This window comes from Erpetoichthys calabaricus, chromosome 17, assembly GCF_900747795.2.
Source record: "Erpetoichthys calabaricus chromosome 17, fErpCal1.3, whole genome shotgun sequence".
Classification (NCBI taxonomy): Eukaryota; Metazoa; Chordata; class Cladistia; order Polypteriformes; family Polypteridae; genus Erpetoichthys; species Erpetoichthys calabaricus.
In genome coordinates this window covers 14,328,830-14,344,403 of record NC_041410.2, presented here as the reverse complement: position 1 = coordinate 14,344,403, position 15,574 = coordinate 14,328,830, and the positions used below count along the sequence as shown (strand labels likewise).

At 36.9% G+C, this 15,574-nt stretch overlaps 1 protein-coding gene across 4 annotated transcripts in view; it reads right to left on the bottom strand.

Moving 5' to 3' along the window:
• Positions 1-15,574, bottom strand: part of dmxl2 (Dmx-like 2) — a 140,037-nt gene that overhangs the window by 11,794 nt on the left and 112,669 nt on the right. For 2 of the 4 annotated variants that reach the window (XM_028823544.2, XM_028823545.2), the window contains exons 32-42: positions 15,245-15,446; positions 12,108-12,225; positions 11,350-11,415; positions 10,686-10,772; positions 10,293-10,414; positions 8,122-8,260; positions 6,563-6,623; positions 6,326-6,456; positions 5,558-5,635; positions 362-453; positions 173-225 (exon numbers count right to left, since the gene is read on the bottom strand). In XM_028823544.2, coding sequence (XP_028679377.1) covers positions 173-225; positions 362-453; positions 5,558-5,635; positions 6,326-6,456; positions 6,563-6,623; positions 8,122-8,260; positions 10,293-10,414; positions 10,686-10,772; positions 11,350-11,415; positions 12,108-12,225; positions 15,245-15,446 — 1,149 coding nt within the window. The remainder of the gene's footprint in view (positions 1-172; positions 226-361; positions 454-5,557; positions 5,636-6,325; positions 6,457-6,562; positions 6,624-8,121; positions 8,261-10,292; positions 10,415-10,685; positions 10,773-11,349; positions 11,416-12,107; positions 12,226-15,244; positions 15,447-15,574) is intronic. The other 2 variants (XM_028823546.2, XM_028823547.2) reach the window with 1 other exon arrangement.

Genomic DNA, 15,574 nt, shown 5'->3' with positions numbered 1-15,574 from the left:
ATTCATGAGCTCTAGTCAATTCACCCCAAAGTGCTTTATGTCCCTGCTCCATTCTACTAGATTCACTCTGTCAATGATATTGAAATTACATTCATGTTTTTATAACAAGAAAATAAATCACAGAGAGACTAAATAATAACAACAACAACAACAACAATAATAATACACTCACCATGTACTAAACTGTTGTTTGGTGAAATCAGTGTATCCCATAAACATACATTTCTATAAATGAAAAACAAGTTACAACATAAACACATATTCCAGTTTGATCAAAAATATTCACTTGTAATACATATTTACAATTTTTATAACCACTCTTAAGTACTACATTTTTGTATGTAATTAATAAAATCCATACCTGTTGTCATTGGATTGGCCAGCTGTAGCTATAAGGCTTGAGGATGTAATGAATCCAAAATCACTGGTTGCTTTACCGTGGCACTGCCAGCTCTAAATTAAAATAATGATAAGTAATCAGTCTTTCTCATTACACAGCACTTCCTGTACATATTCTAAGGTCACATACCTAGAGAGACAGACTTTAGGCCATACAGTGACAGGAACACAATACCCCCTTGATTCAGAGACTCACTTCACTTCTTGATCTTTAATCATAAAGTTATGTCTGCTACGTTATTATCTACAGTACAATACAGAGGGCCAATGATCTGTCTGGAACACTACTCATGTTTTGAGGTCATGAGCACATTTTAAAGCCTAAATATGTAAACCACAGGACAAAAGGCAGCACCGTCAATCAAAGCATTTGTCAAATAATGTGGATGACAAATATTTGACAGCATTTATCAATAGTGGGCAGACACACAGAGCTAAGGGTGCTGTACTTTTAATCTGTCGAGATCTGGGGAGGGTGGGATCATCTACTCTGGATTTCTTCCCACATCGCAAACAAATGCTCATTAGGTTGTGAGACATGCCTGAACACCACCAGACTGAGACCACATCTTTATAAAACGCACACGTTTATTAATGTCCAAACACAGTCCCACACAGCACACTGTGCCTCCAGCACAAATCACCCCTACTCCGGGCTACTCTCTCACTGTCTGTGGGCCGCCTTTCCTCTCTCCACGGGAGCCTCGTCCTGCTCCCACTCCCGACTCTAGCTCCTTGATTGTAGGGAGGCAGCCCCTTTTACAGTGACCTGGATGGGCTCCAGGTGCTCCGTCTGACGACACTTCCTGGTGTGGCGGAAGTGTCAGGAGAGCACCAGGAAGCACTCCGGGCGTCCCTGGAAGGATCATCCTCCATGTTCCCGGGTGTGGCGGAAGTAAATGTTTCCCGGGCTCTCTGAGACTCGGGCGCCCCCTGGCAGTGGCCACGGGCCCCAATGGGCTTGAGCCTCCTTGCTCCTCTCCCGTGGTCCTCTCCAGATCTGGGTCTGTCCCCCAACCACTTGTGACAAGGTTAAATGGCTTGATGTGAGTAAATGTGTTTGGGGGACAGTGCCTCACATGCTGCTGGGTCGTGACCCGTATAAGATGATTACAACATAGATGATCCGATCTGTCCCCGCGACCCTGCTCATGATAAAGCAGGTTTAGACAATGCAAGGAGGATCCCTTTTGTACAAAGATTGCGTTTGAGAAAATAAAGTACAATTCATCGTTGAGCAGCGTATTTTGGGACAGAAAGAAAGCTTCATGCTAAACTGCCAATCTTTACGGTGACCTGGAGTTTTTTTCCAGCCCATCCTGCTGATACTGGGCATTGGTCTATGCATTTCACCTGGAAATGGATTACCTTAAATATGAAGTTACTCCTGTGCCCTTGTGTTAATAGGAAATCAATTTCAGTCTTTTGACCAGCTTTCACTTCCAAAAGGAACATAATTTTAAACTCCAAAACACAATAGCAAGGCATTATGTCTCGGAGGCTCCTTCACACCAATGGAAATTTTACTTTATAATGCCTTACTATGGCTGATCGTTTTACCTTTAGCCAAGTCAGAAGTTTTCATTTTCTTTCTGTTTAGTTATTCAGGTGAGTATCGACAGGGTGTTTGTTGCCATAGTGTACTAATATTAATTTACTGAGCTTCTAAAAAAAAAAAAGAAACTCCCCCAGGAATACGTAAACCGCTACCTATCAATCTGTCTATGCAATAAGTCAAAAATGAAAACTTTATATTTTATTTATTTTCTCTGTTAGATGACTGCATTGACTAAGTAAGAAAACAAAAAAAAAAGTTTTAACTTTTAACAATCATCCCAATACTGTACTAATTGGATTCAAAATTATGGGATAGCAAAGTGAGGCAGGGGTTAACAATGCTGCCTCAAAGCACTGGAGTTAACACTTTCTCTCCAAAGTCGGTGTCCTTTTTTGTGCATTTTTATACAGATACCCCAGAGTTTCCTCCCACATCTCTGAGATGCCTGTTAGGATAACCAGGGATTCTAAATTGGTCCCCATAAAAGTGAATGTGCCCTTTAATATCCTGGCACCTAAACTATAGAAGCCTGCAGGGAGAGATTTCATTCTCCACAATTGCATTAAGCTTGTTTAGAAGATGGATGTGTAGCTAGATTAGTCACTGATGCAGTTCTCTACCTCCAACAACTATCACCATCATCTTGTTTCTGTCTAGTCTCATATATAGCTTAAAAGTCAGGCTAAAGAATGATCATTAAATGGTGACTTGTTAATTCATAGTTCTTAATCCCAATTTTTTTGGTGCTGCTTAAATAAAAGTATTGGGCAAGGCTTTTTCCAACCTTGTACCATGTTTGTCCATATCAGCATTTGGTGCCTTTACATCACAAAATAATATAGAAAACCCCACACCCAAACTTTAAATAGACCCTGCACATCTTGTGGGTTATGCCCTGCGATGGACTGCCATTACCATTCAGTTTTGCTTCCTGGGTTGTTAACAGTGCAGGTGAGGGCCCAGTCCATCACAGTGCCCACTCTTAGCTTTCGCCTATTAGATTAACCTGCCTATTTTTAAAAGAAGCTGAAGGAAAAATCCACACATATACAGGTAGAATGTTCAAACACCACAGAGAAAAGGACTAGACTTTTGTTTCAAACCCAGGATGCTGAATGTGTAAAGTAGCAGCATAGGAAACGATACTACCCACATTGCCCAGTTTGCCTTTAATGTATGTAATGTTAATGTAGCTATTCATTCATTTTCTGAAGTTGCTTATTTCATTACTGGATCACTGGGGAGTTGAAATCTGTTCCAGTGACACTGAATGCGATCAGCCTTCACCCAGACTACCCGTTCATTTACGTATACACACACTCACTGATAACAGGCCTATCTAGAGTTCTAGTCAAGCTTAACTGCACATCCATAAAAAAGGGTACAAAATCTACTATGACGCCAGTATAGTACTCAATGTTTCTGCCCCTGAGTTCCAAGGGTGATTTTGTTCAAACAAATCCTGGTGACATCACTCCATATATCTACTAGAGATTTCTCACAAATTCCAAAGACATTCATGTTTTATTACTTAGGTGTGTGTGTGTTTGTGTGCTCTCCAATTGAACTGCATACAATATACAGCTACATTGATCTGTGTGACCAGTTCTGTACCCATTAAAACTGGTAAACTGGGTTAAGTAAAATGACTTAGGAGTCAATGAAAACACTCAAATTTGAGCAGGTTGGTCTCGCTTACACTAAAAGGTTTGTAGCTAGCCCGGTAAACTTAGAATATAGAGCAGTTTTCTATAACTTTTTTTTTTTTTTTTTTTTTTGTTCTTTGTTTCGCCTTATACAATTTCTTGTATTAGGAATTTGGTAGTTTTCGCATACCCCTTGGGGTCAGAGCGCAGGGTCAGCCATTGTACAGCACCCCTGGAGCAATTACAGGTTAAGGGCCTTGCTCAAGGGCCCAGCAGAGCAGTGGCCTTTTTTGGCAGTGACGGGGATTCGAACCGGCAACCTTCAAAATACCAGCGCAGCTCCTTAGCCTCAGAGCCAACTTCCACACCGTATTCACTTCTACTTACACCACAGGCATACTATATATTTGCAAGCATGCTTTATTTTGTTTTAATTACAATTGTTTAGTTAATACAATTTTATGAATATGAAAACAAATTTAAGTGTAAAAATTTCAGGCTTACAGATAGTACTAGGGTGTTGTACCGTGTTAGCCATTATGAATGTAGAGAAAAGCCAAGCAAAATGACACCTTTTATTGGCTAACTAAAAAGATTACAATATGCAAGCTTTCGAGGCAACTCAGGCCCCTTCTTCAGGATTACATCTTGCCTGAAGAAGGGGCCTGAGTTGCCTCGAAAGCTTGCATATTGTAATCTTTTTAGTTAGCCAATAAAAGGTGTAATTTTGCTTGGCTTTAGGCTTACAGATGATACCTAAGTGGCTGATTATCATTTATCTCAAAATGCGTACATTTGATTTGTTCTAAACAATGACTCTGAAAAACAAAAGTACTCATACATACGATACAGTACACTCTAGATAAGCCAAGAGTACCATGCCTCAAGTGAATCAATGTAAACTACAACTTAACATATAAGAAAAAGAGGAAAAAAAACACACACACAATATTCAACTAACAGCAATAGCTAAATGTTTACAAGTTTAAAAAACTATTTCTTTGGAAATGAATAGAAAGAGAACTGTACTACACAGTATCACATTAAACTAGCTTCAGTAACACATATTTGGCTGGCAATTCTATGGAATCACTTATACAAATTATAACTTCTAAGTTGCTTGGCCATAGTAATAACATTTCTAATTAGGGATGTGGTAACTAGAGCTGGGTTTTATGTGTGTTTAGTCCACTACATGGTGTTATTAACTATGATTTGTAACCGCTGTGTTCAAGTTATCTTCCCTTTTGATTATTTTTGACCAGAAAACCAATAAGTCTTGAGCTTTGACCAAAAAAGAATAAATATGTTATACAGTATATGCTGTATATACATTGTATTATCACACACATGCGCAAGGGAGGAAGTTGATTGGACCAAATGAAGGTAACTCCAAACCATGCCAGGGTTCACTAAAGTGCACTAAATCTTCCTCTATTATTTCTGCAGACCAAATACAGGACATTCTGCCTGATTCAACCCTAACGACACCACTTCCGGTTACGGCCCTAAGAATAGCACTTCCAGTTCCAGGCCCAAGGATGACATCACTTCTGGTTCCCTGCCTTAAAAGACCAGTCAACTTCCAATCTATGTACATTAGTGCGATTTACAAAACTGTATTGCAGCCTGGGAAAACATATGGGTGGCTGCCCCAGACCTTTTTGTGTGTGTCGAGGTGGGATTCTTTCACAAATATATATATAAGAAAAACTGACCAGGTTTTTTTTAGGGATTTTGGAGCATTAAAATCTAAGCTATATTTTTTGACTTCATTGAAATTTTTAATGATCCAATATATGAAACTGAAACACGATTTTAAAAAACACGAAGTGAATTTGTTGGTAAATCTATCAAAAACAATTAATGGTATTACTGTGTCTATAAGTTGCAAAATCATTTCAAAACAAAAGTTTTTTTTTTTTATTAAATGCTTCCATATTTTTTTACTTACCAAATAGGGTTTAGGATTTGTTGCTGCCTGGTTCACCTGCCACAGGCTTAAAAATCCTTCACCATCTGCTACGCCACACTACAAAGGAAAAAAAAAAGAAAGAAAGAGAAAAATAACTAAAACAAAAATTTACGTAAAGTCACAAAATACTGCAGTATATGTGTACTGCCATTCACTGCTATTATAGGTGGAGATGTTCTCATTATGAAAGCTGAAATCAAGACTGTAGCTTTAATCAGTAAACTGTATGTACATTATGAAAATATGGCATATGAAACATCCTAAAAACTGCTTAAACAAATTCAGGGTTATGGGTGGGTGTCAGTTTTTGTAGTTTGGGCATTCTGTCCCAGCAGCATTAGAAGCAAAGCAGGAACAAGCACTGGACAGGGAGCCAACCTATCAAGGGACCGCCAGTTCATTAAGGGACTTATTCATACAGTGACATCCATGTTCACACTCAAACTCACCAGGAGCCTATGGAGTTAGCACAAGGCCGTGTCCTGATGAAGTTTACTGTTGAAACGCTGAGTCTTTAACCTTCTTAACTTTTCAGCATGGAAATAATCTTTAACCATTTTTGTTTTGGTTTAAAAAGCCTATAGTGGTGCCCTAGATAAAAGTGTACTATATAAAACACAACCCTATACTTGAAGAAGTGATTTTTGGAAAAACAAAGGAAAAAAAAAACAAATGGATAGATAATTGAACACATTTAATAATGCCTGATGTTACACTCCATACATTTATCAGAACGCACTTACTGACCTTATTTCCTTGTGAATTGAAGTACACTCGTGTAACCCTGCCGGCATTACCAGCCTGACGGAAACAGATGAGTTGCTGCGGTCGATTCCATTCAAACATTCTTACACTCCCATCTTGAGCTCCGGTTAAATCTAATTCCATATTAAAACAAAAATAAGTTTCAAAGAAAACTTGACAACATTTAACTAATACTTTAACTTGTTTAATTGAATTAAAAGGTAGGACAGCGTTACTTACAGTACTGGTAAACTGGGTGGGACGTTATCCTTTTGACATTGTTCAAATTTCTTTTCATAAGCTGTAAATGATATTTTAATGATGTTATGGAATTTATCAGAAATAAACACATTCCAGAAAATAATTGGTGTAATGGTACTACGTCTATGAAAAACAGAAGCAAATTTCCAAAAAACATGACAACACAATATTATTTGTACTAATGCTGAATTATAAGTAGTCAAGCTATTTTTCTGAGACGATCACAGCCCGAGATAAAGTTGTTCAAGATCTTTATTTAGTTTTTTCAGAGTATCTCAACAATATCATCTTTTGTTCATTTGCTTTAAAGCCTTATGGTATCCAGCTTAATATGTGTGTCTATAATATACATACGTTTTACTGTATATTTCAATTTTGTTTCATTCGATAAAAGATAATTTAACTGTAGCCTGCTCACCTGAAATTGTAATATATTTCATTTTAGCTCTGCATTTTCAATAAACTATAATTTATTAAATGCGTCTTTGGAAACAGATATCCCTTTCAAAAGGTCTTGGAAATATTAAACGTCTAAATGTAACTTAACTAAAGAACCAAATAAAAATCTACTTGAAAGGTTGCAAGTCTTTTAAAATTGGTGGATAAAATGATTCAATAAAAAATTTAAATTCCTTTATTTTTTCTTTTTTGCAAGTTATATAATTAAAAATGAGAAACAAAAAATCAATGATTACTTTAAATGGCAGTGTTGTGACAACAGGATTGACAAATGCAGTAATCATGCCATAAGGATGGATGTAAGTGAAGACAACTTTTACATCTTTGGTGATTTGTTTTATTCTTCCTTAAAATGAATGAGCACTAACGTGGAAATTCTCTTAAATAAATAAATAAATGTGCATTACACTGTCTCATGTACAATATCTGTAACTGTTTCATATTGGTCTCCACTCATTTTTCATCTGGTGGTTAAATATAATTTTACCATAAAAAGTTATATAATTTTGCAATGACCATTAACAAAAGCCAAGTCACTAGGAAAAGCAAGAATTGGCCTTTGGCAGGAATGCTTCACTTATGGACAATTGTGTATAGCAGGTTCAAGAGTAAATAGTTCCAGGGACCTAATAATATTATTACTTATTATTTGACTGATGCCTTTGCCCAAGTCGACTTACAGCCTTTGAGATACGGCTCGTTATATTTCTTTTGTTTTTCCCATTGGAGCACACACAGCTGAAGTGACTTGCTCATGGTCACACGGTGTCAGTTGCAGGATTTGAACCCACAACCTCTGGGTTTGAAACCATGGGTCCAAAGCCTTAACCACTACACTACACTGCCTTCCAATAATATTAGCCCTAAGAAAATCCCACAAATAGTGTACAGTTAGTTACTTGGTTACGTAGTACTTCTGCTACACCCAGTTAACTAACATCACTATAAAGGAGGCTCATTGTCTTATGTAATTTCTTAGGCGAATGAAGAGAATATAAGAGGGCTGCAGACAGATAGTTACATACATAAATCATCAAGGAATAAAAAGCATGCAGTTAAAGAAATACAAACGTACATACCACATTAGCCCCTGTACTTGTCTGCCCGCTGCCTAGCCATGGCATTGATGCAGAAGCTGGTATTTGACTGGAAGAGAAGGGAGGTGCGCTGGCTTGGGCAATGTTTGTATGGGAAGAGCGATGATCAAGATCATCAGAGCTGCAAACACACAAAATACAGTACAGTAGTTACAAAGTATTTTGTGAAGCTCAGAAATTCCTACATTTTCCAGAATAATTATAGTTTAGATGATAATGTCTTGGCGGCACGGTGGCGCAGTGGGTAGCGCTGCTGCCTCGCAGTTGGGAGATCTGGGGACCTGGGTTCGATTCCTCGGTCCAACCTGCGTGGAGTTTGCATGTTCTCCCCGTGTCTGCGTGGGTTTCCTCCGGGCGCTCCGGTTTCCTCCCACAGTCCAAAGACATGCTGGTTAGGTGGATTGGCGATTCTAAATTGGCCCTAGTGTGTGCTTGGTGTGTGGGTGTGTTTGTGTGTGTCCTGCGGTGGGTTGGCACCCTGCCCAGGGTTGTTTCCTGCCTTGTGCCCTGTGTTGGCTGGGATTGGCTCCGGCAGAAACCCCGTGACCCTGTGTTCGGATTCAGCGGGTTGGAAAATGGATGGATGGATGATAATGTCTTTACAAATCATGGCATCTTTGCAACAACCTATCAATTATACTAAATCAGCCTCAATTTTCATTTCAATACTAAAGACCTTTTAGCTTGGGGTGTGTCTGTTAACAGTGCACTAATTTCTCTATGGCTTCCTGGAACTGTAATTCTGTGTCACGTCACTGTTTTTCCACCACAATCAGGAATATTCTAGTATTTTGAACTGTGTTTAAGAAGGTGCTTGACTGATAGTTGGCTTAGATCAGCTGCATTTAACTTTGTCTTTCTCAAGGACTCTGTTCCCTAGTGGATTATTGTTCACGCAAAGACAGTGTAAGTAAATTGGCCCTAGTGTGTGTTCATCCTGCAATGGGACTGATCCCCCTGTCCAGGTGCTGTTCCTGCCTTAGACCCAGTGACTGCTGGGACATGCTCCAGCTACCCTGGGTAAGCCGGTTAGGAAAATGGATGGAAAAGTATCAACTGGGTTTTTATGTTCTTCACCTCCAGCAACTTCACTATGCCTTATTTTTTACTAGCCAAAAAGGATTTTTATCTTGGGTAATGAGCTTTCAGTAAGTATAAACTATAAACATTTAACAAGTACAGATCTTGACATATATTCTTCAGAGTGTATTAATTAATTTTTTTCTAAACACTCTAAGTAAAATTACTGCTTTAACACTGACAATATTTTGAATAAGTTCAGATAGTAAACATATAGTAAGGTGTATGGACGAGTATGTCGACAGTGGAGTAAGGAATTTACAGATAACTAATTTTACAGGTTAAACTAAAAAAAATAATAAAAATCAACATCCATAATATTATTATATTCAAAATTGCCCTACGTAACTGCCACTCCATGGTCCACCACTTACTTTAAACCCTGTTCTCATAAGCAATCTAAGCGGCTGAAGTAAAGAGGAACTTGTACAACACATTCAGTTAGCACTCTGGTCTGTGACTTTATGGAAAAATAAAAGGCTGAAATGTTATACGTACTATAGTTTTTTTTTTAAATTGGTTTTACATCTAGTTTCATGCTAAGCAGAACTGCTGGTATAATGTTCACAAGTGCCTCAAAATGCAGGACTATATTAATAATTTACTAACATTATAGAGATGTAAGAATCATATATTGTATATGGCATGGAAGAGTTTAGATCCAGGAAATCTGATGCAAAATTTAAACAAACAAAGGGAGATTATTCATTGGATTTGACAAAAACTAAATCTGTATAGAATTTTGCTTATTAAACCAAATTAAATATTTGGAAGAGGTCTGAATCTCTGCTCAAGCTGCTGCCCCCGCGACCCGTTCTCGGATATGCAGAAGAGGATGGATGGATGGATGGATGGAAAAAGTCTGAATTGTCTCTGACCAAAAAAAGAATCTAACTCAAAGATAAGTCTTTTTTAGGTTGATGTTACTACTTATGAATGGATAGGATTTTTTCCCCCCACAGATCTCTTACTCCACCTTGTGGACTGGAAATATTAAGCTTGCACCACAGCAAAAGCATTATTTATATGTGGAAATGAGATTATATAAAGCAATATACAAAGAAGGTACCTACCTTCTGGATTCTTTGTCAAATTCCTCACCAATCCAAGTGAAAGGCTGGGCAGCTAACAGAGCTGACACATCAACCTCTTGAACATCATGTGTAGACGCAAGAACAATTTCATTATTATTTGCCTATACAGAAAAGAATGAGAAAAATCTGTAGCTGACAAGAAGAAACAAAGCATGTCTATTAAAACTACTTGTGAAGGCGGAATATATTCAGGGCAGCGCAATATTTCTGCAGTGCAAAGTAAACCATGTGGCTGCCCTGCCTGAAACTCCCAATCACGTAAGCAGAGCTGACACTAGCTTGAATGGCCTAAAATACACACAATCCCATAGTCAAATGAGAAATGAGCAAGCACTGCTGTTTAAAATAAAGCATTCTCAAATCTTTACCAACCTTATTAATGGCAAATGCCATAATTATATCTGGTTCCTTGTGTATAACTTTTGCTTTTCCACCGGGATAACCGAGGTCTGCTTCAACCTGAAAGACATTTTATACAAAACTCCTATAAAGTGACGCTTTCCTCAAAATTCACAGCACATCCCCTACCCACCAGGAAATACACACATAGCCAAAATTAAAAATTAACACATAGAATTGAACATGCAAAGGATTAATTCAGTGGCCTTGGTTTACTTTTGTTTCTTCTTTTTTATATAGAAGTTCTCAAAAAGTTGACACAAATGAACTATTATTCTTTAAGTACAGTTAACTAAAGAGAACAACTGGTAAAACAAAATACGAAACCATCAGTAGCATACCTGCTTTTTAATTTATTTAAATTTCAAATATTTTAATCACTCAATATAGGCTTCTTTTAAATGTAATTATGAGATAGTTGCTGTTAACATTAAGTTTGCTGGTCAACCTTAAAACTCCAAAATAAGTTTTTGTTGCACATAATTTGAATAAAGTCAAAAAGTATAATATAAAACAGTCCAGAAACTAAAAAACATTTATCGTTTCTTACTTCTGATTTTTTACTTTTCATTTCAACTCAAGGCCACCGAATTACAAGAAGCTGCTAAATGAGAGGGTCTGGGCAAAGGGTTACTACCTTGTTGGTTTTGCGATCTTCTGCTACGCAGTTTTGTTTGAGATGCTCCACATGGTCTTCTACTGACTACACAACATATCACACAGTCACAACACAAAACACATGCAGAAAAACAAAACATGAAAATGAAACAAATGAAAAGGGTTTCAGGCTGCATTAAGAGCTATTAAATACATAGTTGCTTTTGTACATTTAATAGCCATAGATTTCCATGTTCAATATTTTCTAAAGATACTTACCCTTATATAATAAGATATATACTGTATACAGTATATACCGATAAATGTAAAATAACTACCATATAGAAATATTAACAACGGAAACCATGACAATGAAGAAAAATAAATTACAAAGTTACTGATCCACTATTTCTCATTATGAAAAATAGTGCCACATTGTTCATAATAACTACCTTCCAAAGTGAATTGATTTCATTTATGTATGGTGATTTTAGATGTGATGGTAAACTAATGCATTAAAAAAAACAAAAAAAATAAAACTAATACTTTGGAAGAAAGACTTGCATTTAAGCAGCCAATATATAAAAGTCTCTGTGGCCATAAATAAAAATACTCTCAAATAATTTTGTTTGTATTTGGGCTGAGATGTGGGGGAAATTATTATCAATTATAATGAAAAGAAATAATGAAAAATGAAATATATATATACAAAACAGTATATATACCTGACAAGGTCAACAAAAACATTAAATAAAGTTTGAAATCTGCAAATATCCTTTTTGGTTTTACAACATTTACCTCACTTTGTTTTCTCTTTTTGGTGAAAATGTAACGAATAAATGTGTCTTGAAGAACTTCTTGTTTCACAAGAAAATGCCACAGTCGCTTGACAGGAAAAACTAAATGATGTTTAGCCCTAGAAAAATAATTGGTATTAATTAATTAATTTATTTATTTTTCAAATTTTCGATTTAACAGGCATCACAAAATGTAAAAATTCATATTAAAGATGAAATAGCTTTTTCACATACTCTGGAAACAAACACCTTGTTTTATGTGGAATCTCTTTTTAAATTGTGGACAGAAACCAACATAATGTATGCCTTCAATTCATGTAAAAGGATCATCGCAAACAATTCCTAAAAGAAGGCAAGGAGGTTTCCGTGATTTTTTGAACCCAGTTAAACCAGCTGACTTACAAGCAATTACACATTTATAATGAGAAACATCTAGAAGACACCTTTAGGTCTAAAATTAGTTATTACTAGAAAGATACATGCTTAGTTATTAATAACTTTGAAAATGGCTTTAGTTACACATTTTATGAGCGGTGATAAGTTAAAATCATTAGGAAGCACAAACAGAAAAATGGCTTTGAAGAACAATGCTTTCAGCCATTTCTCTCTCTCTGACGCTGCTGCTTTTCTTTGAACCTACAGGCTGAAATGCTATGCGCTGATGCAAAAATGAAACTAACAGACTGGATCTCTGATTGAAAATCCAGTGGCTCTAAATAATTTTGTCACTATGGCTCTTTTACAAGACAGAATGCCTAAAAATGTACATTAAAAAGCCATTTGTATCATGTATGCCCTTTTCTCACTTGAGGTGGGTCAAGTAATTCAAATGTTATTTCACAGAAAGGCATCTTCACGATCCACCATCTTACCTAAGGGCAAATGCAGCTCCACAGCAGGTGCTAATTTAGTACGTAACCATGGTTGGATATTTGAACGAGAATGCTGTCCATTGGGGTCTGTCCTTGGAACTTACTTTTCAGTAGGCTCAGTGTGTCACATAATACATTAAAAAGGAGTGCTTTGTGACTAAAAGGGACCTACAGACTCGAGATAACCTGTAAGCATTTAGCTGCAACAAGACTACGTATTATCATACGTTACCCAAAGTAACATAGCCAGGTATAAACATGACAAGAGCACAGGACACCATAAAGTATAAGACAGAGCAGATTAAGGAGAGCTCAGAGTAACTGCATTTCCCATATTTAGTTACTTTATTTTTCTGTCCAGTAGTTTTTTTTGCAATATCTGCCCATTAAAATACAAATACTTGAAAACAAATTCTTCATATGAAAGTGTTTAAAGAAAAACACAAAACAGAGCACAAAGATTAAAACTCAAGTTTAATACCAAACTGAATTTTGAACGAGGTTTATATTGTCAACAAAAGTCACCAAACATCCATAATGCTTAAAAATTTACATTTCTAATTTTACAGTAGCACCTTTTCTTACAGAAGGTATGTGTTCCTAGGTACTGCATACATTAGAAAATGGCATATGGTGAAATGTCCCTAGAATGTGTCTTACATTGCTCCAAATGACAGCAAACTAGGTTTTGTGTATACTCTTTAGTATCTGAAGTGTTTTATTTACATCAATAATTTCAAGTACAATTGTACATCATCAGTTTTAAACACAATGTATCATATTGTAACAATAGGGACAACTCGGACTTCAAGCAGAAGACTACAGCACAGGCAAACAAAACACCCTGTGTAAGTTCGACATAGCCCAGGGGTAGGCAACGTCGGTCCTGGAGTGCCACAGTATGTGCAGGTTTTTGTTCCAACCCAGTTCCTTAACGAGAACTCAATTATTGCTGATGAAGCACATATTGCTTAAGTGACATTTTAATGCTTAATTTTAGTGGTCTCGCTTGTTAAGGTTCTCCAACCTTAATTGCTTATTTCAATCTTAAACTGCTGCATTCAGTGTTTTAATTGCTCCTTATTAGCAATAAGATGTAAAACAGGGGTAGGCAATGTCGGTCCTGGTGAGCCGCAGTGGCTACAGGTTTTCATTCAACCCAATTGCTTAATCAGAAACCAATCATTGCCAATCTCAGACCTTATTTAATTTTATGGCTTGTTAGTCTGTGTAATGTAAGGCTTTTATATCGTAGATTTTTTTCCTTTCCAAGGATATCATCCAAATGATTTAAAGCCTAAAACAGATCATTTTCAGTCTGTCACATTTTTCTATTAAGTGTTTTATTAAATCAAACCGTGCATGATGAACACACACAGATGTAATTGGAAAAAAGCTAGCTGGAGAACTGCTGGCTGCTTTGTCTTTTACATCTTATTGCTAATAAGGAGCAATTAAAACACTGAATGCAGCAGTTTAAGATTGAAATAAGCAATTAAGGTTGGAGAACCTTAACAAGCGAGACCACTAAAATGAAGCATTAAAATGTCACTTAAGCAATATGTGCTTCATCAGCAATAATTGAGTTCTCGTTAAGGAACTGGGTTGGAACAAAAACCTGCACATACTGTGGCACTCCAGGACCGACGTTGCCTACCCCTGACATAGCCAGTTAATTCAGAAAAATCTAAATTAGAAAGACAAGCTGTATAAGTGAAATAATACCTAAAAGTAACACAGAGAGAAAAAGACAGTATGGAAGGCTCGCATCTTGCTCCTTCTCACTTGTGTGCTGAATGAGCGATGATGGAGAATAAATCAAGAATGCATGTGACTCTTTATCATGCCACCGTGAATGTGAATTCCACAAGGGAATGTTTCACAGTGACAGTACAGTACAGTACAGAAGGATACTTTTCTTCTTATTGTGCCACTGTGATTACCAGGGAGAAAAACTACTGGTAGTGTGTATTTTGTACAAGGTCACCCTAGTGGGCTCCACAACAAGTTTAAAAGAGTGAGAGTGTAGGAGGCACACTTTCCCCATATTCTTGTGCTACTGCACCATGCAGCGAGACAAAGCAAAAGTAGCATGTCACTGCTCACTGATCGTAATTTTTTCATTACTTTTCTACTTTTTTAGGTTCTGCTGTCAATTCACATAAAAATCAAATTGTGTAAATTGAGGTTCTAGTGTAGTTTATTTTTAAGCATGGAATTTCACACATGTTTAGAAAAATGTGAGTAATATTTAGGCAGAACTTACTTGAAAGGAGTATTGTCTGGCTCAAGCATTGCTTTGTGTCTTAGAATGGCTGGTCCCCCTCCAATGCTCACATCACTCGGATAGGTGTTAATATAATTTGGCGGAGGGCCATCAAATTTGTTCATTTTTTCAATGAGAATCTGCTCCCATTTCTCCAAGTTTTTAATACATGCATTTCCCAAAGGTGATATTACTGGCAGGTCTGCAGAGAAACAAAAATAGATCGTATTTGTACACACAAGACAGTCACATTTGTAGACGGTGTCTTCACTAGTCTGAGGAGAGAAAATGCCATACTTGGAATAAAAAATGTGTACAAACGTTTGTATA